Here is a 25,565-nt window from a genome sequence, read left to right on the forward strand (position 1 = left end):
GAAAGAGTGTGGAGAAGCAGTTTCTTTTCCTAAAACAGAGCAAAAGCATTTATGATTTAGAGGATGTCAGGGATTTCAATAGAGCTATACTCTGACACTCTGGATTTCTTCCTGAAACCCTCTCCTTCCAATCAACCCCTCCCCCACAAAAAAAAATACAGTTTAGCATCTGAGCTTCAAACAAGTCAAGATATATGGCACCAACCACAGTTTCGTGATAGCTGTAATATATGGTATTGCATGCTCATTACATTAGAAATTTAAGAAATGAAGTATTATGTGAGCTATTATGAGTCAGGCTAGTACCAACATCAGGAGATTATCATAGGGTTATAGATTTAGGGCAGTTAGGTTACACAACGGGTAGGGTACTAGTCCTGGAGTCAAGAAGACCTGGTCAAATCTGGCCTCAGACACTTACTAGCTGTGTGACCCAGGGCAAGTTGCTTAACCTTGTTTACCTCAATTTCTTCATCTGTAAAATGATCTGGAGAAGGAAATGGCAAACCATTTCATTATGTTTGCCAAAAAAACCCCAAATGGAACGTGAAAAGTCAGACATGACTGAATAACAACAAATAGATTTTCAGTTTAGGAGGGACTCTAAAAATGTTGTATTTATTATCTAGTGCAGCACTTTTTCTTTTTAAAAACTTTTTAGGTACTTAAAAACATTTGTTTAATTGACATGAACTGAAGTAAGGCCCCTTTTATTCTGTGTTAAAGGCACTTTCTTCACTGTTAGCCATCAAGTGTGCTGTAGCAGAAGAAACTCTATAATTGGAATGAGAATCCAGTTAAATTTAGCAAGTATTTATTAAGAACCTAATGTGTGTTGTACACGGTGCTTGGCACTGGGGATGCAAAAGCCCTGATCTCAAAGAGTACCTACTATGTGAGCCTTCCAAATGAAGATTTGCCACTTACTAGCAGTGTGGCCCTCAACAAATCCCTTTTTCATCTATAAAATGTGGGGACTTGAGTAAATGGTCTCTAAGGTCCCTTCCAGCCCTAATAGCCAGTGCTTCTGTGAAATGCTTATGGAAATAGAATTCCAAAGAAAGACATCATTTAGACATGTTTGGTCTTGAACATATTCATCAATGCAACACTCTATTTGTGGCTTACACATCTGGCCAACCATATTTGTGTAGCAATCCACTATTGCTGAGAAACTGGTAATTAGTCAGTGAAATTAATCCTTTTATAGTTGTCATCTACAGTATATGTAATAAGAAGGGGATATGTTCTTAAGCAAATGGTTATTTCTCATAGGTATCAGTGAACATTGTAACAGCATGAATATAGATGCAAGATTATTGGTTGATTCTTCACCTGAGATTTTGGGTATTTTTTTTAAAGTGAAGTAAAAGCAGATCCCATAAAAGATCTGTTTTTTAGAAAGCCTGTCTCCTTGAAGAATTCCTTTCAACCTGTTATTTATTTAAGCAAACAAATAATATTTGCACTTATCCTGAAGGCATGTTGCCTTTAATAAATAAAATCCGATCTGCTTCAGATAATGCTCTGTCTTTTCATTTTCATCAAATTATTACCATCTAAGCTTGTAGGAGAGGCTAGTGCAGTGGAAAATTTTTAGACTTGGAGTCAAGAGATCTGGGTCAGTATCCTGGCTCTGCCACTTATTAATACCTGCATGATCTTGGAGAAGGCAGTCAGGTGGCATAGTGGATAGAGCACTGGGCATGGAATCAGGAAGATTCATCTTCATGAGTTCAAATCTGGCCTCAGCCATTTAGTAGCTGTGTGATCCTGGGCAAGTCACTTAACCTTAGTTGCCTCAGTTTCCTCATCTGGAAAATGAGCTTGGAGAAGGAAATAACAAACCACCCTCGTATCTTTGTCAAGATACTATCCTAATCCTAGGAAGTTGAATGCAACTGACATGACGACAATAACAACCTGGGAGAAAATGCTTCTCCTTCCTGAGCCTTAGTTTCTTCTATAAAATGAGAGGGTCAGACTGTGACCTACAGAGTCCCTTTTACTCTAAATCAGTGATCCTAATGCACATGAATACACCTTGTAACTGTAAACTGTTAGATAAGCATAAGCGACTAATAAGAATGTAGCAGTTCTAGTTGCCCAGCACCCAGCAGAAGCTTCTGCCCCTTCCTTTGACTTCCTTTCTGGGTTTCCTGGAGCCCTTCTGCAGCTTAGTGGTGGAAGTACAGTGATACCACAGGTTTCCTCCCAGAAGGAGGGAAGGATTCTGGAGCTTTGGTCATTAGCCACTTTTTTTTTTTTATCTATGGAGATATTACTGCATCTTGAGGACTCAGAATTCACTCCAGTCAGTCACCTGAAGAGTAGAGGAGGAAGCTGTTATTGGATGCTTCCTGTCTAGAGGGACCTAAAGTAGTGGATGACAAGGATATTTATAATCTGTATACTGCTTTGACGAGCTGCTGCTTGGGAAGGAGACCACTAGGTTTTGAACATTGTGAAGACGCTAATAAAACTCTTCTGGCAGGTGGCTTACCCAGGGGGTAAACTTTTCCTGAGATGCGGATTAAAATAATAGTTTGGGGGGCAGCTAGGTGGCACAGTAGATAGAGCACTGGCCCTGAAGTCAGTAGGACCTGAGTTCAAATCAGACCTCAGACTAAACACTTGACACTTACTAGCTGTGTGACCCTGGGCAAGTCACTTAACCCTAATTGCCTAAAAAAAATAAAATAAAATAATATGTTGGGCTGTGAGAAGCTTTTTGAGGGACCTTAAATTTGTGCTTACTCCCTATCTGCCTGATATGCTGGTTAACTGAGGCATTGTCTCTTCACTTGAATAGCATCAGAAATATTCTGGAAACTTCTATCTGAGGGTTTCTGTTTGTTTTTGTTTTAAGTGAAGATGGATGACTGACCATCAGAGCTTCAGTGGTTGAAAATAAAGAGAAAAATGAAACAAACAAAAATAAACACCCTCCCCAAAACTAAAAATCATTCCCTCTCATGCTAGGAAGAGAGTATATTCATTTCATTTATGCATAACCAAAGTTAGCTGAGAAATGAATCAATAAATAAATATTTATTAAGAGACCATGTTCCAGACACTGTTCTAAGTCCTGGGGTTACAAAAAGAGGGAAAAGATGATCCCTGCCGTAAAGGAGCTTACTGTCTCATGGAGTAGCCACGCATAAGAATATGTGCAAATAAAAGGAAATGATTAACAGAGGAAAAGCACAAGAATTAAGAGGAGTGGGGGAAGGCTTCCTGTAGAAGGTCAGGTTTTAGTTGGGATTAAAAGAAGCCAGAATGTCAGTAGTCAGAGTGGAGGAGAGAGATCATTCCAGGTAGGGGACAGCCAAAGATAATGACCTGAGCCAAGAGATGCGGTTTCTTGTTTGTAAAACAGCCAGGAGGCCAGCGTCATTGGATCAAAGAGTACCTTCCAGGAGGTAAGTGTAAGAAGACTGGAAAGATAGGAGGGGGCTGGGTTAGGAAGGGTTTTGAATACCAAATAGCATTTTATTTTTGATCTTGGAGGTGATAGGGAGCTATTGGATTTTCTTGAGTAGGGAGGTTACATGATTCCACACGTGCTTTAGGAAAAATCACTTTGATGGCTGAATGGAGGATAGAATGAAGTGAGGTGAGACTTAAGGCAGGCAGACACACCAGCAAGCTTTTATAGTAGTCCTGGTGTCAGGAGATGAGGGCTTGCACCTGACTGAGAGCAGTGTCAGAGGAGAGAAGGAGGAGTATTTGAGAGACGTTCCAAAGGTGAAATTAACAAGCCTTGGCAACAGATTGGAAATGTGAGATTGAGATGGTGAGGAATCCAGGACACTCTTAGATTGTGAGCCTGAGGAACTGGGAGGATGGGGTTGCCTTCTGCAGTAATTATCTACTTGTGGCTCCAAGAAACCATAGCATGTGCAGTTGCCACACCCAGGTGAAACTGTCACACCTTGGCAGACAGGCTAAGCTATGTTGAGAGTAACCAACAGGCTTCAGACCCATCGGTGAATTAGGGGGATGTCTACCCCAAGAATATGAAGACTTACTTCAGCTGAACAGGTGGATGAAAACAATTTGTTCCAATAGCCATGAAGGCAGCTGAAGCAGGTGCTGTGGAGCACTGTGGACACTTAGAGATTGTTCAGACATGCAAGATGCCAGCATCATCCACTGCATCCTGGGCCATCACCAATCATCCCAACTTTTGTCTTGCTACTGGACTTTGAAAACTCTGGAAGAGAGAGTGAGGTTGATGACTTTGTGCAACTCTGCCTCACTTAAATCCAATTCATGTGAAAGTCAAGACATCACCCATTATGTGATGTCTTCAAAATCAAAAACAAAGGAGGAGCAACAATAGGGAAGGTAGGAGTGGAAGAGGGTCAAAACTGGAGCAGAAGGGAGGGATCATAAAGCTGGCTTTTGGAAAATGTTTGGGAATGAGTCATCCTGCTATAGCCGAGGTATATAGATAACCAATAGTTTGCCCATTTAAGCAGCAACATGGGAGTAAGAATGGAAATATTACCGATATATGTGGACATGCTTGCTACTTTAACCCAAGCACAGAGAATATATATCTAACTTTTCTGATGTTTCTTGGTCATCGTTACGCGGAACTACTCTATAATTCCATGTAATATAATTAATAAATATATTATTATATACATAATATTACTATATATTATGTAATATTATAATATAATTATAATAATATGTTATATTGTATAATATGTTATATAATATATAATATATAATAATTATTATTATATAATATTAGTATAAGAGGCTGAAGTCTCTTCATGTGTAAAATAAGTACTTCTAACTTTGAAGCCTGTGATCATAGCACCCTAGGACCTATTTTGGCATAGAGGTCTCCTTTTTATGTTAAATGTGACAAAATTATTGTACTTCAGGAGTTATCTTTTCTGCTTCTTATACTTCTTCTCTCCTGTTCCCGTATTGTCTGATCTTGCTTCTGTCAGATATACCTTTTCCTAATTGGTTAGCTTGTTAGACTATAACAACTTAGAAGACATTGAGACCAAGGGGCTCCCCTCTAAGTAGAGCGAATATAATGAATTTAGTGAATATATTTTGCGATAATTACTTTGGCTGCTCCATAGTCTTATTGTTTGTCCTTATTTCCTTGTTCTTGATTCCTTTGGAAATAGGTGAGGTTACTAGGTAGCTGAGTTTACTTAAGCGATTTTCCTTAAAGCCTTACCTTCTCTTATCTTCAATATTGACCAGTGGTTTCTGATAGTTACATAGGGGTATATAAATTTCAACTGCTGAACCAAAGGAAATGAATAATAGTAATTCTAATGGTCTGCCTCTGAGAACTTTGTTCATCTTAGGAATCCTTTTATATTCTGTAGTTCTACTTTCTCCTCTGTGCCCCCATGTTCTCTAGGGAAAGTAATTCTGCTTAATGAAAGGGTTTAAAGATGTTATCTAAAATGCTCCTCTAAGAGAATTGTTGCTTTGACTGTTAACTCTCAATGGGGTAAAGTAGCTTTCAAACCTCTACCAATAATGGTTAGTTTAAAAGCATCTGACCTGTTTGTGCTGAAGGTTAAATTCTAAAAGGTAACCCTTAAGCTCTTCAGAACTTCACTTACTTAGAGCAGCCATGCCACTCATGGCACATTTTATAAAACAAAAATCTCAACTTTTATGAGGAAAAGAATGTTTTAGTGTGAAGCGTTACACCTTTTTTGTAGCAGCTTGCTTTTCACCTGTGTGGGTTCTTAAAATCATTATCAATGCTACCAGTCTTGCAATTGTCTACATGCCTCTATTTCTGTTGGCATACACCTAGATGGACATTTTGATATTTGCTAAATAAGAGTGTGTTACGAATGGAATGTTCCTATCTGCTTTCTAAGGATATTGATTATAATGGTAGTGGTAATAGAAACACATAATATTTGAACAAAACTTAATCATCTTTTGGTGTCTTCCAGGTAGATGGGAGGATAACTGATAAGGGAGGGAAGGTAGAGCTCTTCAGATTTTGGGTTACTTCTGTTTTCTCAGGTAAAGAGAATGAACTCTGGAATGTAAGACAGATTAAAAATGGCACACATAGAATTGATATTCAGGATAAATAAGAAGATAGCAAATTAATTAGCTGCCCTTGATGAATTATATCCTAGGGTTCTGAAAAAAATGTGATTGTTGAGACAATCAGTGATCTTTGAAATACGTTGGGGAACGGAAGAGATACATTTCAGGACAAGAGAAAAAGAACTCTTCCTTTTAATGGCAGGAAGAGAATGGAGTTTACTAACTCTGGGCTACCAGGCTTGACTTAGATTCTTGGGGAAAAAAAGCTATAACTTATTATTAATAGGATGATTAGTGAATACCTTAAAAAAAGGAAGTGATGATTACAAATAGCTAGGTTAACTTCATTAAAAACAGTTCATGCCAGACTTATCACTTTCTTTTTGTTTAGGAGTACTAAATTTGTAGATATTGATGTCTAAGTGTTTTTCCTCACAGCGCATGGCCACTAGAATTATTATTATCAATTGATTTTATAGGGAAAAACTGAAAGGTTTAGGGACTAACCTGTGACCACAGAGATATTAAGTGTCAGAGGTACCCTTGAAAGCTGGCTCTTTTGAATCCAAATTCTCTGCTTTATCCATTGTATATTACTGTAATACTTCATAAAGTGGCCTCAGAATTTTAGAATTTCTTCCCTTTTTGGTAAGTATATGTAGTTTTGTAAATGCTTCCCACAATATCTGTTGCTGAAACATTTGTACTTAGCATTCTTAGGTGTATTTGAAAACAGAATACAATTAACCTCATCCTTTGCATTTATGATTCATCAGAAATATACTTCTGGCTCTCAGCCTTCTCTAGGATATTGAAGTTAATGTTTATCTTCTCTTTGGTTTTGCAAGCTAAGGAAATTGAACATCTGTTTTGAATAATTTGACCTTAAATCACATTTTAAAATAAAATCATGTGAGTATTATTAATATCATTAGGAAGCAACCAAGATGTTCATTGATATTATTTTTTTTTACACAGGAAAACCCTTAAAATTCATGTTTTAAAATGGACCTTTGCTGTGTTTTAAGGAGTAGATTAAACTTAGTGTCTTTGTTTTACTTTTTTTTTTTGTTGTTGTTGTTATCAACATGCTTTGTAAAGTTGAAAGGCTCAGAGAGCTCCAAGGATGACATAAAAAAAGCCCATGCTGTGGCAGCAAGCTTTCTTCTTGTTGTTTGGGGGAGTAAGATGCAGAAGACAGGCTTTAAAGAGAGCTGGAGAGAGAGAGAGAGAGAGAGAGAGAGAGAGAGAGAGAGAGAGAGAGAGAGAGAGAGAGAGAGAGAGAGAGAGAGAGAGTGAGAGAGAGAGAGAGAGAGAGAGAGAGAGACAGTGTGTGTGTGTGTGTGTGTGTGTGTGTGTGTGTGTGTGTGTGAGGTTTAGAGTCCAAACACAATACTTGTTAGCTTCCAGTCATCCTGACTGCTATTTCTGTTTGTGTAATCTATTAATTTATTCTTAAGAGTAGGCCACCTAAGCAATTGCTTATCTAAGCCAGAGATGCTTCATGAAAACTCAACAGTCTTTTGGAATTCTGCAATGTACTTTCTAATTCAAAAACTGCCCTTGTTGACACTTAAGATTGAGAAAACTTTCCACCAATCCCGTTTTACATTATTTATAGACTTCACTAGAACCTTCACCTTTTCCTGGAAGCAGGGTAGTTAACTTCCTCTGGGACAGTAGGTCAGTACTGCTCTATATTGGTAGGCTATGAGGAACCAGTGTAGTATGGTGTGTCCCAAAAGTGTTAATGCAGTTTTAGACTTAATTAGGCTTAACAACTTCAAACTGCACTAAGATTTTTGAGACGCCTGGTGTGGTAGAAAGCCATTATTAGCTTTGTAGTCAGAACATGTGGGTTAGAATTTTTACCTTGAAAAATATTGCTTACGTCGTGGCTGTGTACAAGTTACCCTATCTCTTGCAGGCTCGGTTTTCTGATATGAGAAATAAGATGATTCAGAGGATTCTTAAAGTCCCATCCAACTTTCAAGTCTGTGAGTTTATGGTGCAGAGGTCATAGGATTGGAATTTTAGCAACGGAAGGTGTGTCAGAGGTTATCCAGTCCTTCCTCTTCATTTACTTGCCCAAGGGGTACAGAGCTAATAAATGGCGGAGGCAAGAATCAAACCCAGGTCCTCTGACTCCAAAATAAGCTCTCTTTAAGAGATTAGGCCTGATAAGTAGGAAATTTCATGGAAGATCTTAAATTACAGGCTAGAAATTTTGGTGTTGCCTCTGATCGATGAGAGAAGATACCAGATACCATTTCTTCCCAAAGTGATGATTAATACCTCTCCAAAAGGGTTCGGTGACTTCAGTCAATAGCCACAAGGCCCAGGGTGGAACACTGCAGTGAGAAGATGCTTACAACAATAAGCTTGCCAACATTAAAGGAGATTGTCAACTGTTTACAACTTTCTTCATCAAAGGGGAGGTAGCTTTGAGAAACTCTGTGAAAGAAAGAAGAGCTAGTAAGAACTTAGAAAGATTTAAGAACTTTGATCAATGCACTGACCCACCATGATTCCAGAAGACTTCTGGGGAAACATGCTAACCACTCCCTAACAGAGAGGGTAAGGCATCACAATTCAGATTGAGACATAATTTTGGACATGACCAGTAGGGTAATTTGTTTTGCTTAACTATGCCTATTTCTTACAATGACTTCCTCCCTTTCCCCTCCCCCCAGCCCTTTTGTTTTCCAATGGGAAGCAAGAAATGAGAGGCAGACATAATAGATTCTTACTAATTAAAAAAGTAGTAGTATATACCCTAGCATAAGGGTGGGGAGCCTGTGGCCTCGAAGCCACAGGTGGCCTTCTAGGTCCTTGGTTGCAGCCTTTTGACTGAGTTCAAGTTTTACAGAACAAATCCTTTTACTAAGGGAATTTGTTCTGTGAAGTTTGGATTCAGGCAAAGGGCTGCACTTGAGGACCTAGAAGGCCACCTGTGGCCTTGAGGCCAAAGGTTCCCCACCTCTGCTAGTAGAAGATTTTTTCTAGAAAAAATAAAAGATAGACACTATTTTCAAACCTACTACATAATGATATAATAATTGACCTTTTATCTACCACCCAAAGCCATATTTCACCATTGTGTACTGATTTCTTCCTGAGTTAGGTATTTTACATTTTAAAGCTAACTCAATCATTTTATCTTGGAAAAAATGTCATCATTCAGTTGATCCATGATGGAGGGAGGGAGAACAGGGAGATGAAAGGGAGCAGTGGGTAGTTCAGAACTGACAGCAATTTGGAAGAATATGGAGAAAGCTTATATTGTGATGGCTTGTGCCATTCTGGGATTTAGAACCAAAAATAAGCCACTTTCCAAAGTTGTCAATCAGTAATTTCTGGACATGTGGGAAATTAAACCATATCTTAAGACCCTTCTAAATGAGTCTGTCACTACTCCACTGTAGTACTTGTTTCATTTCCTGAGATAGTCATTAGCTGCATCAAATAATTAAAAGGTTGTATTTATTTTATTCTAAGCCAGTTCTTTACTCATAAATTAGAGAGTAGATTCAAAATATTTTCTAGCTAAGCAGCTAATATGGTGCATCTAAATGATACACTGTAACACAATTTAGTTCTCATTAAGGATTCACTTTTCTTATAAAGGGGAAGCCCATCACTTTTCTAAATGGAACCCATAGGATTTCATCTGTTTGCTATGACATTCTTTGGTCCTTTTCTCTTCCTCTAACAAGTAGCTCTCCAAGGTCTTTACAGGACTGGTTGACAGGGCATCACATTCTGACTGCACTGATGTGTTTCAGGCCATATAATTTATTTATGTAAGTCTTTATAAATTGAGTCTAATTTGCCTTTATTGTATGTTTTTATTTATTCAACTAGGAGGATAAATAATAAACCGCAAATGAAGTTCATTAATGAAAAGAGCTATTTTGGATGAAGTGTGGTATTTTCAGTGGCTTTCTGTTGCTTCTGGGATAAAAGGAAAACCCCTCACAATCTGGTTCTAGCCCACTTATCCACATTTATTATTCATATTCTACATTCCAGCCAAATTGGCCTGCTTGCTATTCCCAGAACTTGGCCTTCCATCGCCCGCCTCTACTTTTATGGAGGCTGTCCCCCAGTACAGAATGTTTGCCATCCTCACCCTAGCTTCCTTCTAGCCTCACTTCAATGGGGCACTTGCTGATGATCTCTCAAGGATTTTGTGTTTGCTGTCTCCTCAAATTATATTTTCTTCTTTCTTTACTCCATTAGAATATAGGTTCCTTGAGGTCAGGAATTGTTTTTCATTTTTGCCTTTGTAATCTACACAGTGCATTCAAAGCAGCAGAAGTGACCTAAACATCAAGGGGTCATGTAGTCATGGATGGGCTTCCATAGATTTCCTCCTAATTCTGTGGCATCAGATTAAGCATATTCACGTACATAGCTCTGTGTTAAGAAATGGCATGTCAGATGAATGAACATTTGGTTCCACAGAAGCCAAGAGGAGAAAAAACAAATGCCAGGGGAGAACACTTCATTCTTATAATATGGCAAAGGTTCTAAATTAAAGCTTTAACCACTCATTGGTAGAGGGAATAGGAACTGGACCTGCGATTTCATTGTTATAAGAAGTTCCCAGGTCAGGTGCTGGTCTGTACCTTTTCTGTAACTTGCTTAGAACACTGAGTTGCCTAGAACTCTGAAAGACTCAGGGAGGTGCTCAGACTCATATATCCACGATGCGTTAGAGGCAGGTCTTCCTTCGGTCTTCCTAGCTTTGATGCCAGCTCTCTTTTCACTATACATCAAGGTCTTTCACATAGTGAGTACTTTATAAAGTTTTGTCGAATTGAATTTTACTCTGCGAATATTTCTAATGGATAAAAATTGCCTAAATTGTTGTGTTTTCTCTCTCTCTCTCTCTATATATATATATATACATATATATATATATATATATACACACACACATATGTATATATACATATATGTATATATTGTTGCACAATTTAAAAATCCTTTCATCTGCGTCTAAGAAATTTTGGAAAAACATATACATAGGTACATACATATATACATATGCACACATAATGTATAAGTACATACATGTGTATGTGTATATATGTTATACATATGTGTACATACATAATACATATATATATATAAATACATAATGTATACCTATAAGCTCTCTATATTTCTGTAGAGACTAACTCTATATCTATCTAGATGTCTATTGGTCTATCATCCATCTATCTATCTATCTATCTATCTATCTATCTATCTATCTATCTATCGAATCAGCCAGTCATTCTCATCATAATAATTAATTGTTATTGTGGTAGAAATGGGCAACCTCAAAAACAATGATGCAGTAATAATTACCATGTACACTTTGTAGACAATAGCTTCTCTCAACGTAGCAGAAGTGACCGAACCATCAAGGGGTCAAGTAGTCATGGATGGGCTTCCATAGATTTCCTCCTAATTCTGTGGCATCAGATTAAGCATATTCACGTACATAGCTCTGTGTTAAGAAATGGCATGTCAGATGAATGAACATTTGGTTCCACAGAAGCCAAGAGGAGAAAAAACAAATGCCAGGGGAGAACACTTCATTCTTATAATATGGCAAAAGTTCTAAATTAAAGCTTTAACCACTCATTGGTAAGTGCAGTATGTGTTTCAGGGAGCCCTACTGTGTGTGTTGTTGAAGTTTGGGTAGAAATATAAGAGAAGCAATAGACTAAGAGAGGGGTGGAGAACCAGCGGCTGGAGGCCTCAGGTTCCCCACCCCTGGGCTAAGATATCAAGATGCGAACAATCGTGAATAAATGTTGGACAAAGAATGGGTTCATCAGCAGATCTGTCAGCCTTATTGCAAAACTTAAATTGGTGCTAAGTGGAGTTTTTAAAAAAATGATAATAGTGTGTTATAGGTCCTGAATAGTCTTTCTCCCTTCTGGTTAGTCTCGTGTCCACTTAGTTTCTTTCACAAGGCATTTCTGCTTTTTATTCACTAGGATTTGATGCCATTTGGTTTCATCATTAGTAACCTCAGCAGTTGTAGTGAAGACATGTTAATTAGGATCACAGATAACTCTGGGTTGAAGGAGGACTATTTATTCTAGCATTTTGAAGGTGAAATTCAAAATAAACTTGGCCTTGATACTAGGAATGTTTAGCTTGGAGAAGAAAAGACTCAGGGGAATATGATAACTTTCCTCAAATATTTGAAAGACTGTTTTGTGGAAAAGGAGTCAGATTTGTTATTTTTGGACCTAGAGAACAAAAGCAGAAGCAGTTGGGGGTGGAAGTTACAAAGAGAATAATTTAGGCTTGATGTTGGAAAAAATTTAGTATCATTTAGAGCTATCCCAAAGTGGAATGGATTCCCTTGGGAGTCAGTGGGTTCTCCCTCATTGCAGGTCCTCATATGTAGGCTAGATGGCCACTAGCTGGCTGTGTTATAATGAGCATTCTTTCTGGGCATGAGTTAGATTACTAGATGACCACTGGAATAACTTCCAACCTTGAACTGCTGTGATTCTGTGATGGGTTGAGCTCTGCACTAATGAATGGAGTACCCACATCGAGAAGATCATAGATCCACTGAATTATAGGGAAATGGTTACCTAAAACACATATAGAAAAAAATGATCTGAAGTCTATAGACTGAGATACAATAAACAGAAATGGAGATCTGTGTACCTCAGAGATATAATGAATTAGCACTGATATGACAATTCTGTTTGTTGTCTTCCCCTATTAGAATGCAAGCTCCTTGAAGGCAGGGAATATCTTTCTGTCTGTATTTGTATTCTCACTGAATTGCACAGAGACTGCAATATGGCAGCTGCTTAATAAATCTGTTTCCCAAGTAATCAAAGTTCAGTTCTTTGAACACTGAAACTTTATTTTAACCAGTTTTATAAGAATATTTCCAAATTTTATCCCACACTTCCCAGTGGATATATTTTTATTATTATTTGCATACAAAACAGTGGGTGAAAAGATGTCTAGGTTGGAAGTTAGGGAATATAGGTTCACGTCAAGACTCTTCTACTTACTAGCTATATAACTGAGCAAGTCATTTAACTTCTTAAAAAATGAGGGGCTTGGATTAGATTATTTCTGGGGTCCCTCCTTCCTGTTTTAAATCTATGATCTAAGAGCCTAAACTAATCATGTAAACTTTTTGAAAACCCAGAGTTATTTTTATTATTAATTATTATTATTCTTAATATCACTATTAATATTGATCATTATACTGCTCTGTAAATCAGAAAAGCTTCCTGGCACTGTTGGAAGCCTATCACTGATAGCTGTATAGTTTGACCTTGAATGGCAAGCTAAGAAGTTGGGGTACTCACCTTTTTTTTTTTACCATAGGATGGTACTGTTAGGAATTGGCTACCATGTCTGTTATTGGAGACTTTTCTGCTCACTGCCTCTTAGTTCCTGCCACTGTTGAGTCAGCTGGCAGCATCTTCTTGCTGGTCTTTTCTTTTTTCCTTTCTTGTCTCTTTTTGAGATTTTTACTCGTTTTTCAGTTTTTACACCCAAGGACATACAGGTTCTTAGCCTTGATGCTAATGCACCCTTCTTTCTAATCAGATAGGCCTTTTCTTTACTGCCAGGAACCCTCTTGTGTTTCCACTTAGACCTTGCTCCTAGTTCAGCAGCTTCGTTATCGATGCTTGAGGTGGCTGCAAGCCTGACCTGGCATAATTGAAGTATTAATTATTTTTTAAAATAAATATGACAGAAAGAATTACCTATTGTTCACAATGAGCTACAAATTGAACATGCCCAAATCTGTAACTACTGTTGGAATTCTTACAAAAGGACAAATTTAATGGAGAGTATCTGGGTTGTGCTGTTAGGATAGAGGACAGTCCATCCCCCAGAGAGTGTGGTCTATGCACCTGTGGTGTGGCTGATGCTCACAAGCTCCTAAAGCCTGGGAAAAGGAGGAAGGGGTGAACATGTGGATTCCTGAGAAGACAAAGCTTAGGGGGGAAAAAGAGTCGCAGGTACATTATCTTAAGGGTGGTGAGCAAGAGAATAGGGACAGTGAACTGATTAGAGGGACCATCACCAAAAAGAATCTGTGCTTCCCCAAGCTATCAGCACTTTGAGCAAAGCTATTGTTGCCCTGTTCTCTACGTGTCTCCGAACTTTCCTTCACAATGTAGTGCTAATCAGTGCCCATAATAAATTGAGAACAAATGAGGCTTTTGCTTCAGGTGCATAAAGCTAATGGGTGCAAAAGTATGCAGCCACTATACCAACTCTTCATGATGTGTGTGTGTGTGTAAGCAATTTTATATTATTGCTTCAGTTGCAAAATTATTTGCTGTGCTATTACTTGTGGCAATTGATAACACTGTTACTTGATGTTCTAGCATTCACAAATTTGATAGGATGATAAAACTTGGAGAGACTATACAGGAGAAATTTAAAATAAATAACTATATGTCAAAGATACCCTATGCTAAGACTTGCATTTATTTAGTCTGAAAGAAGGAAACCTGGAGGGTAAATGTTGTAATGGTCATGAAGACCATAAAGTTTATCAGCTAGAATAATTAGGAATATTTAATTATATTCAGTTGTTTGATTAACCAGAACAGACATTATCTGACTATGCCGGATAATAGAAATTTTATTACTTATTCACTGAGCAAAACCTCTCATATATAGCAAATGAATCATGCAGTTTCCAAAACCCCTAAACTGCAGAGCCTCTAATAAACTAATGCAAATTATAATGATAGGTTAGAAAAGGATAACTAATTACATACAGTTATTACTGCTGTCACAAACAATGATGGAAGATGGACTAATCAAAAGCATTTGCCACTAGATATGATTAAGCTAAATTTAATTCCCTCTGAGATTCAAGGATGTGGACTTCTTGTATGCACAGAAGAGAGTTATTCTTTTCTGGGAGACTCAGATAATTATTCTTAAAGACCTTCAAAGTCTAGATCTGAAAACTGTCACTTTTTAACAAGTAGCTATCAACTCAGAATCCTTTTCAAATGCCTACAAGGTTTTATTCACTACTAGATACCAGTGACTTCAGGGTGGCTTGTTATCTGAACACAAACAGAATTTCTGTGTTAATTTGCATTGTGATTCCTTTTATTTATATGCCCAGTTGGAAGGCTTATGTGGAGAAAAAAAATAGAGGTAAAGAAGGAAGTACAGAGGGAAACCCAATTACTCTTTGAAAATGCATTTTCTCACAGTCAAAACATTGAAACAGAAGGTGAAAATTAAACATTCAGCCATATAGGAGAATTTCTAAAAACATATGATTTGTCTGAAACTGAATAGAAATAATACCTTGAAGTCTTTAAAAATAGTGGGTGAGTTAACTGTTGTTTGGCTATAAAGGAGCACATGAGTGATAGGATAAAGACAGTTTAAAAAAAAGCTTTCTTAAAATCCTATGTGAATTTGAGTGTAACTTCAGTTTAGTTGGAAAAAGACAAAATCACTCTGCAATAAGGCTGGTAGGTAGTTGGAGCTCAAGGTGACTAGAGAGAATAGTAAGAAAGCACCCAGGAGCCTTTGATGAGGTCCAGTAGTCAGAATGAGAGGATCAACAGTATATCCTTGGGCACTAAAAGAATTGGTAGATGTGATTCAGTACTGAACCACTGTCAGTAATCTTTCTTTTTTTAAAAAAAAGTGTTATTGATTTTTTATGTATGACTGTCATTTCCCAATTACCTCCACAGAACCCACCCTTTAAACCGAAAAGAAAATTAAGGTAAACAACCCAAGTACTGATCATGTATCTCTACGGACCACATCTCAAACTGACGCCCAGGCAGTACCATGACTCACGTAAAGTGACTGGGACTTTGCTTCAGTTTGCTAAAATTTTTAGAGTGTGTTAAAATCCCTTTTGGTCTTTAGTTGTTCAGAACTAGGTTAGCACATAGTTGGTGAGAAGAATTAGCTAAAATAGGAAGCTACCAGATGTTCTGCTTTTCCTCCCCTGGGCCTGTATTCCAGGTACAGTTTCTCCCTTTGTCAGCCTCCTAGTCCTCACAGAGGAATCTACACTTAAATGGCCTATGTCCAGGATTAGCAAATTGATGTGGAAGTGTTTTAGCTGCTGTGGCCCTCTGTACAGTTTGAGCTACCCTTGGTCATGGCAATTCATATTTGTGACTCTGGCAAAGGACAAATGGCCTAATTTTCTTTCTTTTGGGGGGAAGAGGGAGAGCTGGTTGTTGTCAGGAGGGGGTTTTCCTTCTATTTTTAACGTTAAATTTTCTTTTTTTGTACTGAGCTTAATAAAAGCAAACATGAATATTTCAATATACTAAAAATAACAAAGAAGATTGATAAGAAAGTGTGGACTTCAGTTACATATATTTTCAAAGTGTAAATTAAATAAGGGAGTAGCAAAATTGTTCTTTATCTTCTGCATTTTTGCTTACTTGTTGCTTTAAAATTCACTTTTATTAACATCTTTTGTTAGATATAGTAGCTTTAAAAATGAGGAATTCAAGTGGAATCTACAAATTAACTTACATGACTTTGTTCCTGGAAATATTATAGAACAAATTACTAAGGAGATTTCATCCTCCGGTCTTTTTTTTTTTTTGGTATGAAGGTATAGCTAGATTTGAACAATTATGATCCTTGGTCTAGTGTTCAGAAACCTGTACAATTTTCCAAGGATGATTTTTATGGGTTAAAAATACAGAACCAAAACTACAGGGTTTTGCTGGTGACAGATATTCAAAATATAGAAATTCTGTCTGATTGGTTAGAGAGCAGTGGAATGGTTAGAGAACAGTGGCCTTGTTTCATCTTTGGGAAAAAAAAAACTGCCCTATTTTCAAATAGCTATTGGGATTTTCCTTTTCTTCAACTCTGTGGCCAAAAAAAAAAAAAGAGTGGTAGTTTGTTTTCTTCATAAGTGCTTAAGTGGCAGCTGAGGTAACACAGAGGTAACTGACTGTAGCAGCATAAGTAATGGACTGGAAAACAAGAGCCTCAAGGATTTCGTTCTGGCTTTGTCACTGATTTTTTATAGAGGTCTGGTAAAGTTGCTTCCCCATCTCTCTGTGACCCACTTTCTATTTGTATTAAATACCACATTCAAAGATACTGTGAGTAGTAATTAATAGAAAGGAAAGAATCCATAAATGAAAATGCATCTGTTAAATGCTTATTATGTGCCAAGCACAGTGCTAAAGGATAGGAATAGAAAAACGGATTCAGTTGCTACCGTCAAGAAGCCCACACTCTAATCGTAAGATGACACCACTTATAAAAGAGTCAGTTGCAGGGCAGATAGAAAAGTATAGAAGTTCTAAGATTTCTGCAGTTATGTGGAGAATAAGGTCCAGGGGTACTTAAAGTGCCTTTACAGGTCAGATAGTGCCTGGGTATCTGGCGGGTATAGCTGCAGAGTGGTTGGTAAGTCCTGGATAGTTAGGAATTAGTTGCAAATCAGATGGCAAGCTGGTGTGGTTGTTCTTTATTGCGACAGAAAGAATAGAAATGGTAATTCCCAGGTGATCCAGGTGATGAGAGCTATACTGCTCTGTCCTCCTAGTTACTTCATGGTCCTACGAGGGAGGTGATTAAAGTGTAGGGGAAGGACACCTTCACCGGTGGTTATCTGAATACTTTGATGATCTGTGGGTTTTTTTTTTCAGGTAAGGTACTCTTTCTACTGATGCAAATTCAAATCCCTACATCTTGGTAAATGGACTTTGAGAGTTTTGCATCTGAAAAATTCATTACCTCACAGACTACCTGGTGATAATCTCAAATTTAGCTAAATTGATCCTGAGGTAACCAGAATTGTGTTTGAAGTCTTTCTAGGTCGGGTCAAGTCAACAAGTGTTGATTAAGCACCTACTGTTTGCCAGGCACTCTGCTGCATGCTGGGGATAATTTAAGCTTCACTTGCATAGCCTTTATACACTTTGGGTCACTTCTAAACCATGATGAGGTATCAAAAATCAACTTTAGTAGAGGTACTAATATTAGTAATAATAATGATACATCCCAAACATATAAACTGCTCTGTAAACATCAAGTAATCTTTTAAATTTCCTATGATGGCTTATGGAATGTGATTTTTAGGAACAATAACAATGATAAAAGAGATTTGGACAACATTTAAAAGCTAGTTTTATTCATTAAATAAATCTTTATTGGGCATTTTATTTTAAATGACACTGCAGAGGGACGAGGAACTTCTTGTAGTTCACTAGGACAAATAAGCACATACACAGATGACTATACTACGAGGCCAGTCAATCAGGAAGCATATATTAAGTGCCCACTGTGTTCTAGGCACAGCGCTAGGTGCTGGGAATGTGATGAAAGTGTGAGGAGAGAAGTATAAGTAAATTTCCATGAATGTTCAGAAAAGGAACATTGTTTTTCTCCTTGAACAAGGGATGAAGATAGGCTTTTATGGAAGAGAGGGCATTTGGATTGAACATTTAGGGGTGGATAGAAATTGATAGGTGATACTGAAGGTTGAAGCAGGGGACTAGATCTACATAAAACATGGTCTAGGGGTTGGAGACCTTTGGGCCTTTGGAAACTACCTTGTAGGGTGGAGAACAAGAGACCCTCAAGAAAGAGTGCTGGTATTTAGGTGTGGAAATTTCTAGATATCATGAGGCACCTGCTGGAGAGGCCAGTGCTGGAAGAAGAAGCTGGGTGGGTCTAGACTAGGGATGGTGCATGGTACCCCATGGTAAGAAACCCATTGTCTGCTAAATTCCTATTTTATCTAATCACTTTTGTTAACCGCATGTTGGGCCTAGTTTTTCTTCTTGCTAAAGGAGTACACAAGCTGCTGACATCCCGTACACTTTAGTGACCTGGGGCAAAACCGTAGTTGCCCCATTAGTTACAGCTCTTAGGAAGAGTATTAAGGGAGAGGGTTTGATAGAGGGAAAAGCCTAGGCAAAATCATTGAATTGGAACAACATGGGGTATATTCCAGGAATATCTAATAGTCCAATTTATCTGTGTAATGTGTGTGAGAGGGAATAGCGAGAGATATGTTTGGAACTGTGTTTAATATTGCAAATAATTGTCCTTTTCTCTATCAATATGACTTTTAAATAGTGACCAGAAATTGTGATTGAAGGTCTAACTCCTTTTTATTTTGTTTTGACAGGCTCTTTCATGTTGGTTAACACATCTGGGAGACCAGAATTACAAAGGACCCATCTTCTCTTACCCCAGCTTAAAGAAAATGACACCCATTGCATTGACTTTCACTACTTTGTATCCAGCAAAAGTCATTCCCTTCCTGGGTTATTGAATGTTTATGTAAAGGTTAATAATGGTCCTTTGGGGAACCCAATCTGGAACATATCTGGAGCTCCTACTGGCACCTGGAATAGAGCAGAACTGGCAATTAGTACCTTCTGGCCCAATTTTTATCAGGTATATATACTTTACTTCTCATTTATAGTATCCAGTGCTTGTTGATTGATTCATTAAATGTGGTGGTGCTCTTAACCTAAAAAAAATTCTGTTGTTTTTGATTCCAAAAAGACTCAGTTTCCCCTTTTGTAAGGGTTGTGTTTTTACAGGCAAAAAAATGTATGAAGTCATAATACCTTGTCAATAGGGTATGTTGTTAAAGATACCCTAAAGAGGAGTTTTGACTATCCTAGTTTATTTCTCAGGATTAATTGAGCCACTAACCTTTTGAAAGAAACCTGATCCCACCAACTTTCTATGTAGTATAATTTTTTTGAAGGGGTGAGGTATGAAGGAACAGGGAAGAATATGGACAAATACTCCATTTATTTCATATTATTATCATTTATTCATTATACATATACTATTATATGCTATGATAATACATGGGCATCTAGGTGGTACAGAGGATAGAGCACCGGGCCTGGAGTCAGGAAGATCCGAGTTCAAAAATTTGGCTTTTAGACAGTAACTATGTGACCCTGGACAAGTCACTCATCCCTACTTTTCTGAATTTCTTGTCTGTAAAATGGGGACACACTGGAGAAGGAAATGACAAACACTTCAGTGGTTTGCCAAGAAGACCCCATGGACGAAGTCCATGGGATGATGTAGAGTTGAACATGAATGAACAACAACAAAAATATATATAATATATATGTACACCTATTATCATTTATTATTACTTATTATTTATATTATAATTTGCTGAATTATTTCCACTTAATGTGGGAAAACTTGTTTCAAATCCTCATTTACTTGTTATATAATGGACATGAATAGATCATAGATTTAAAGCTTGAAGGTAACTCAGAAATCATTTAATCCAACCCTATAACTTTATAAATGAGGACACCAAGAGCCAGAAAAATTGAGGGGTTTGCCCAAAAAGTAAGAGCAGGGATTTAAATGTAGGTGTTCTGGCTTGAATTCCAGTCCTCTTTCCATTGTAGCCAAGCTCAGTGGGCCACATAGTATTCACTTAAGCTACAGTTATTAAAACTGTAGGGAAATTTCATCCTATTTAACTCTGATAACCTTGGCTCTGAAGACTGCTAAGTGACAGTTAAGGGCTTAATTTTAAAAATATCTATTAGTCTAAGAAGCTGGGATATAATCCAAATCGAGCCATTTAATTTTTTTTTCTTTCAAAAATGCTTTCCACATCTGGCTGTGAAAATCAGCAGTGCTAAAGGGATGGTTGAATTTCTTGACAACTGGGAGAGATCAGACTTTAAAAGGTGAACGGCAGAGGAATAACGGAAATTGATTTAACCCTAGATTTACATGTAGAAAGCTCCTGGGAATAAGGCTGGAGTGATCTTCATCAAAAGCATATCTTTATTAACTCTCCTGTGGAAAGAGAAAAAACAAAACCAAAACATTTAGCCTAACCTTTTGTAAAGGTTTGTAAACAAGACCTCATTATCATTCTAGTTATTCAATTCACTTAAAATTTCTGCCACTTAAGTGGATAGTTTACTATTGATAAATATGTTGATCTAAATATGGGTATGTAGACCTACTTTGATGTGTCATTTGTCACATTGAACTTAATCATTGGATTCTGTAAAAGGAATGATTATAGTGGAATGTGGGCTTGTTCTCAATTCTCCAAATACAGTAGAGAAAGGAACCTTCTTTTAAATGGGTAGATTTAAGAATGTGAAAGGAATGTGCTACCTTATGCATTGGGTATAATAATAATAATAATAATAAATAATAATAATAATAATAATAATAATAACAACAATAATAGTATTTATATAGTGCCTTGTGGGCAGCTTGGGGGCAGCTAGGTGATGTAGTGAGTGCAGGGCAGCCTAGAGTCAGAAAGACTCCTTTTCCTGGGTTCAAATCCAGCCTCCGACACTTACTAGTTGTGTGACACTGGGCAAGTCACTTAGCCATATTTGCCTCAGTTTCCTTATCTGCAAAATGATCTGGAGGAGGAAATAAACCACTCCAGTATCTTTGTCAAGAAAACCCCAAATGGGGTCATAAAGAGTTGTATGTAACTGAAACAACTGAAGAGCAACAACATAGTGCTTTTAGGTTGCTAAGTGCTTTACAAATACCTCATTTGATCATTGCAACAACCCTTAGAAGTAGTGCTGTTATTGTCCTCATTTTACAAATGAGGAAACTGAGGCAGACAGCATGAAGTAATTTGCCTAGAGTTATACAGCTACTAAGTGAGATAGGATATGAACTCAGCTCTTCCTTAATCCAGTTCTACTCCATCATGCTGGAGTCAAATATAATATATTGACAAAATATGTAAGATCCTCTACTCCATCATGCTGGAGTCAAAATATAATATGCATCATTATGAAAAGAAAACTTATAGGATTCCAGGTCCAGAGCTTGAAGGATTATAGAGTCCATCTAGTACTCATTTTATTATTGAAGAAAGTAGAGCCCAGAGAGGTTAAGAGGTCATACAGGTAATAGTCGTCCGTAGTAGTGTTTGAACCTAGTTCTGACTCCAGATTCAGTACTTTTTTCCATTAGACCATATTTGTTGTTGCTGTTGTTGTTGTTATTCAGTCATTTTTCAGCTGTATTTGATAGTTTATGACTCCATTGGGAATTTTCTTGGCAAAGATACTGGACTACTTTGCCATTTCCTGCTCCATTTTACAGAAGAAGAAACCAAGACAGACAAGGTGAAGTGACTTCCCCAGGGTCACACAGCTAGTAAATATCTGTGGTCAAATTTGAACTCAGATCTTCCTGACTCCAAGCCACTGCTTTACCTACTGCCCCCAAACTACATTGCTGTCCTAAAATTAAGAGGAAATACTATATCCAGAGGTGTGCTGATAAATGTTTAGCAAGGTGTATGTGTGTAAGGTGAAATGTACTCGCAATATACTTTTACATTTAAACCAAAATATTAATATTTTCTTTGTGAAAATCTAAACAATAAACAAAACAATAAATTGAGCTCTGATTTGTAGCCCTTGCTGATGTCTGAGGCGAAAGTGCCTACACCGAAAAATTTAACGATTGGCTCTCTACTGTCTGGCTCAGCACAACATTGACTGGAACCCAGAATAACAGGACCATAGGATTATAAGAATTAAAGAGATATCAGAGATGATCTCAACATTGAAGAAAGGAGGAATCTCTTGCTATTTGAATCTTTCAGACCACTCGGTGGCCAGAGAGTTAGAGGTTCACTGTTAGTGTGAGTGGATAAAGCACAAGCCCTGGATTCATGAAGACCTGAGTTCAAATCTGGCCTCAGACACTTGATACTTACTAGCTGTGTGACCCTGGGCAAGTCACTTCACCCCATTGTCTCGCCAAAAAAAAAAAAGTGTTAGTGTGTTCCACTTTGATTTATAGTTAGGGGATTAGATCTTACCCTTGTAGCTAGAGTATAAGTCATAGAGTGTAAGCTCCTTGAAGATGGGAATTGTATTGTTTTAAATCTTTGTATCTCTAGTATTTAGAATATTTCTCTGCATGTATGTTTTACTAAATGTTGAATTTAAGTATGCAGAATGCTAGAAAGCATATGTTTTTGGTTTCTATCAACAGAACATATGTGGAAAACATTTTATTTCTAACTCCCTTTTAAAAATTGTCATTTGTTGATCAAAATTGAATAATTTGTCATTTGGTTCAGGTCTAAACTTTAGAGGCATTTTATTTTGGTAGGTTGTCAATACAAATAAAGACAAATATCCTCTTTACTTTTGATAAACAATATGTTTTCTTGGCCATCTGTTGCTATCATAACCTTTCCCCTCTTGTTATTTCTATCAGCTGCTTAACAGAATTTAGAAAGATTTCTCAGCGGCTGCCTAGAAGTATTCTTGCAGCCCTTAGTCATTTATGCAGCTTCCACTTACTATATATGGCAAGCTACTGTGTATGCTACTCTACAAATCACAATGGTAGCCTGCATGTAATACAGGTAATTGCAGGTTAATTACTGTTCATTAAAACTTAAATTGTCAAGTATTTGGTGATTAAGATACATTTAATTCCTTAATTAATGCTTGTTCTAATTGCTGCTACTTAAAACCTGCCCATTAGCTAGAGCAGTACCAGTAGGGAAGTACCGGCTACCTGCTTCTTCATCAGAGGGAAGCCTGCTGAAATACCTGCTTCCTTTGATTTACACATCAGCAGCTTAGTGCTTTTTGAAAAATGAAAAGATTTCCCCCCCTCAGTGGCTTTCTTTGTTATGGTAGCAGTTTAAAAAGAAAAACACTTTGCTTCTTTGAATTTTATATACTCTTTTTTTTTTCCTCATCCTGAGTCAGAAGCAAGTTACTCAACTCTCTAGGTTTCTGACTACCCCCACAGAGTCCAGGCTTCCAGTTGCCTTGTGGGTTCATAGCTGTGCACATAAGGAGTCAGTTATATTCTTGTGTCCATATATACTGCTGTTTTCATCTCCTGGGCCAAGCTAGTTCTTTATAATTTTGCAACACTTATTTTTTTTCAATTGTTTTATGGTTGTCATTGTTTCTATTTATAGTGAATATATTGTTTTCTCAATTCTGATTATTTAACTTTGTATCAGTTCATGGAAGTCTTTCTAAGCTTCTCTGTTTTCATTAGGCTCCATGTTTCTTACTGCATAATAATATTCAATTACATTCATGTTCCACAGTGCATTTAGCCATTCCCGAACTAATGAACATCTACTTTATTTCCAGCTCTTTGATACCACAAAAAATATTGTGCTATAAATATTTTGATACATTTGGGGCCTTTTTTGTTGCGTGATTGGCCTCTATATTATAGTATGTGTTTAGTAGTGGAATGTCTGGGTTACAGAATATGGACATTTTAGAGCCTTTATTTGCATAATTCCAATTTGCTGTACCGAATAGTTGTACAAATTCACAGCTCTACAAAAAAGAAAAGGGATAATGTTAACATTATTTTTAATCCCTTCTTTAAAAAAAAAAAAAGAAGCAAATAAAGGAGTCAAATGTGATAGCAAAAATGGTCTTCATTTAGCCATTATAACCTCCTTATTAAAATGGATTCTCTTGGATGAGTTGAAGGATTCTGGGTAAAGATTAGGTGTGGATTCCATCTGGACCCTGTTCAGAATTCTTTTGCAGTAAGAACACAAAGGAATTTGCACATAAGGCTTAGCCAAGATTTACTCTTTACCAGTCTAATACCTTTTCTGGTAAATGAAGACTTTAGGGAATACAGGCAGCATAATCTGACCCATCTTTTCAAATATGACCTCCAGTTTTCACTCACCGCATACCCTGATAGTGTTTTGTGTAGTGCTTGCCTTTAGCCCACTTATTTAATTTTTAAGAAATTAAGTCATAATTGAGTTTGACAAAACTCATGTCTGAATAGTACTCAGAGGTGGTATTTTTGTGTTATGTATGCCATACCTATTCAGAAATTGGAGGTGTGGTGTGGGAGTTAAGTAAACTTTACTCCAAAGCAGCCAGGGGCAGTATTCACAACAGCTGCCCCTGAAGTCTAACAGTCTCAGAATGAAAACTGATATGAACCATGTCTAAGAATTGATGAGCATTGGACTTTGAATAACTAACACTGACATTGTGTGGTCACATTAAAATTGACCCAGACCTGATTTTTGTACAAGAAGTGGATTACAATAGAGAATGTGAGTAAATATCTTTCAAATCAATTTTGAACATCTTTTAAGGAGTTACTGTGTATTTTGTTTTCACAATTCCCTATTTTCCCCTCTTCTGATCTATGAAGAATTTTCCCTTCTCTATTTGATTACAGTAATATCCTCCCCCCCCCCCGCTTTTTTTGTTCAAACCATCTGTACTTCTTGTGGCTGATTGGGATAAGTCTTTTCTACTTTCGTGTATTCTGGGTTCTTTCATTTTCTCTTGGCTTAGGGTTAGGGCTGGAAGAAATTTTAAATACTCAGCAAATGACAATCTTTCTCAATCTCAGTTTTCTCACTTGTAAAAAAAATGGAGAAAAAGATAATGCCTATTTCATAGGGTTTTTATTTTATTTTATTTTTTAAGATGATGTGTGATCATGTATATAGAGGGCTTTGTAAACTA

General features: G+C 37.2%; 1 protein-coding gene across 7 annotated transcripts in view; it reads left to right on the forward strand.

Annotated features, from left to right (window-relative positions):
* PTPRM (protein tyrosine phosphatase receptor type M) overlaps positions 1-25,565 on the forward strand; it is a 922,867-nt gene that overhangs the window by 294,918 nt on the left and 602,384 nt on the right. For all 7 annotated transcript variants that reach the window (XM_078153517.1, XM_078153511.1, XM_078153512.1 and 4 more), the window contains one exon: positions 19,211-19,482. In XM_078153517.1, coding sequence (XP_078009643.1) covers positions 19,211-19,482 — 272 coding nt within the window. The remainder of the gene's footprint in view (positions 1-19,210; positions 19,483-25,565) is intronic.

This window comes from Phascolarctos cinereus, unplaced genomic scaffold (assembly GCF_003287225.1).
Source record: "Phascolarctos cinereus isolate Bilbo 61053 unplaced genomic scaffold, phaCin_HiC Scaffold_4;HRSCAF=312, whole genome shotgun sequence".
Lineage (NCBI taxonomy): Eukaryota > Metazoa > Chordata > Mammalia > Diprotodontia > Phascolarctidae > Phascolarctos > Phascolarctos cinereus.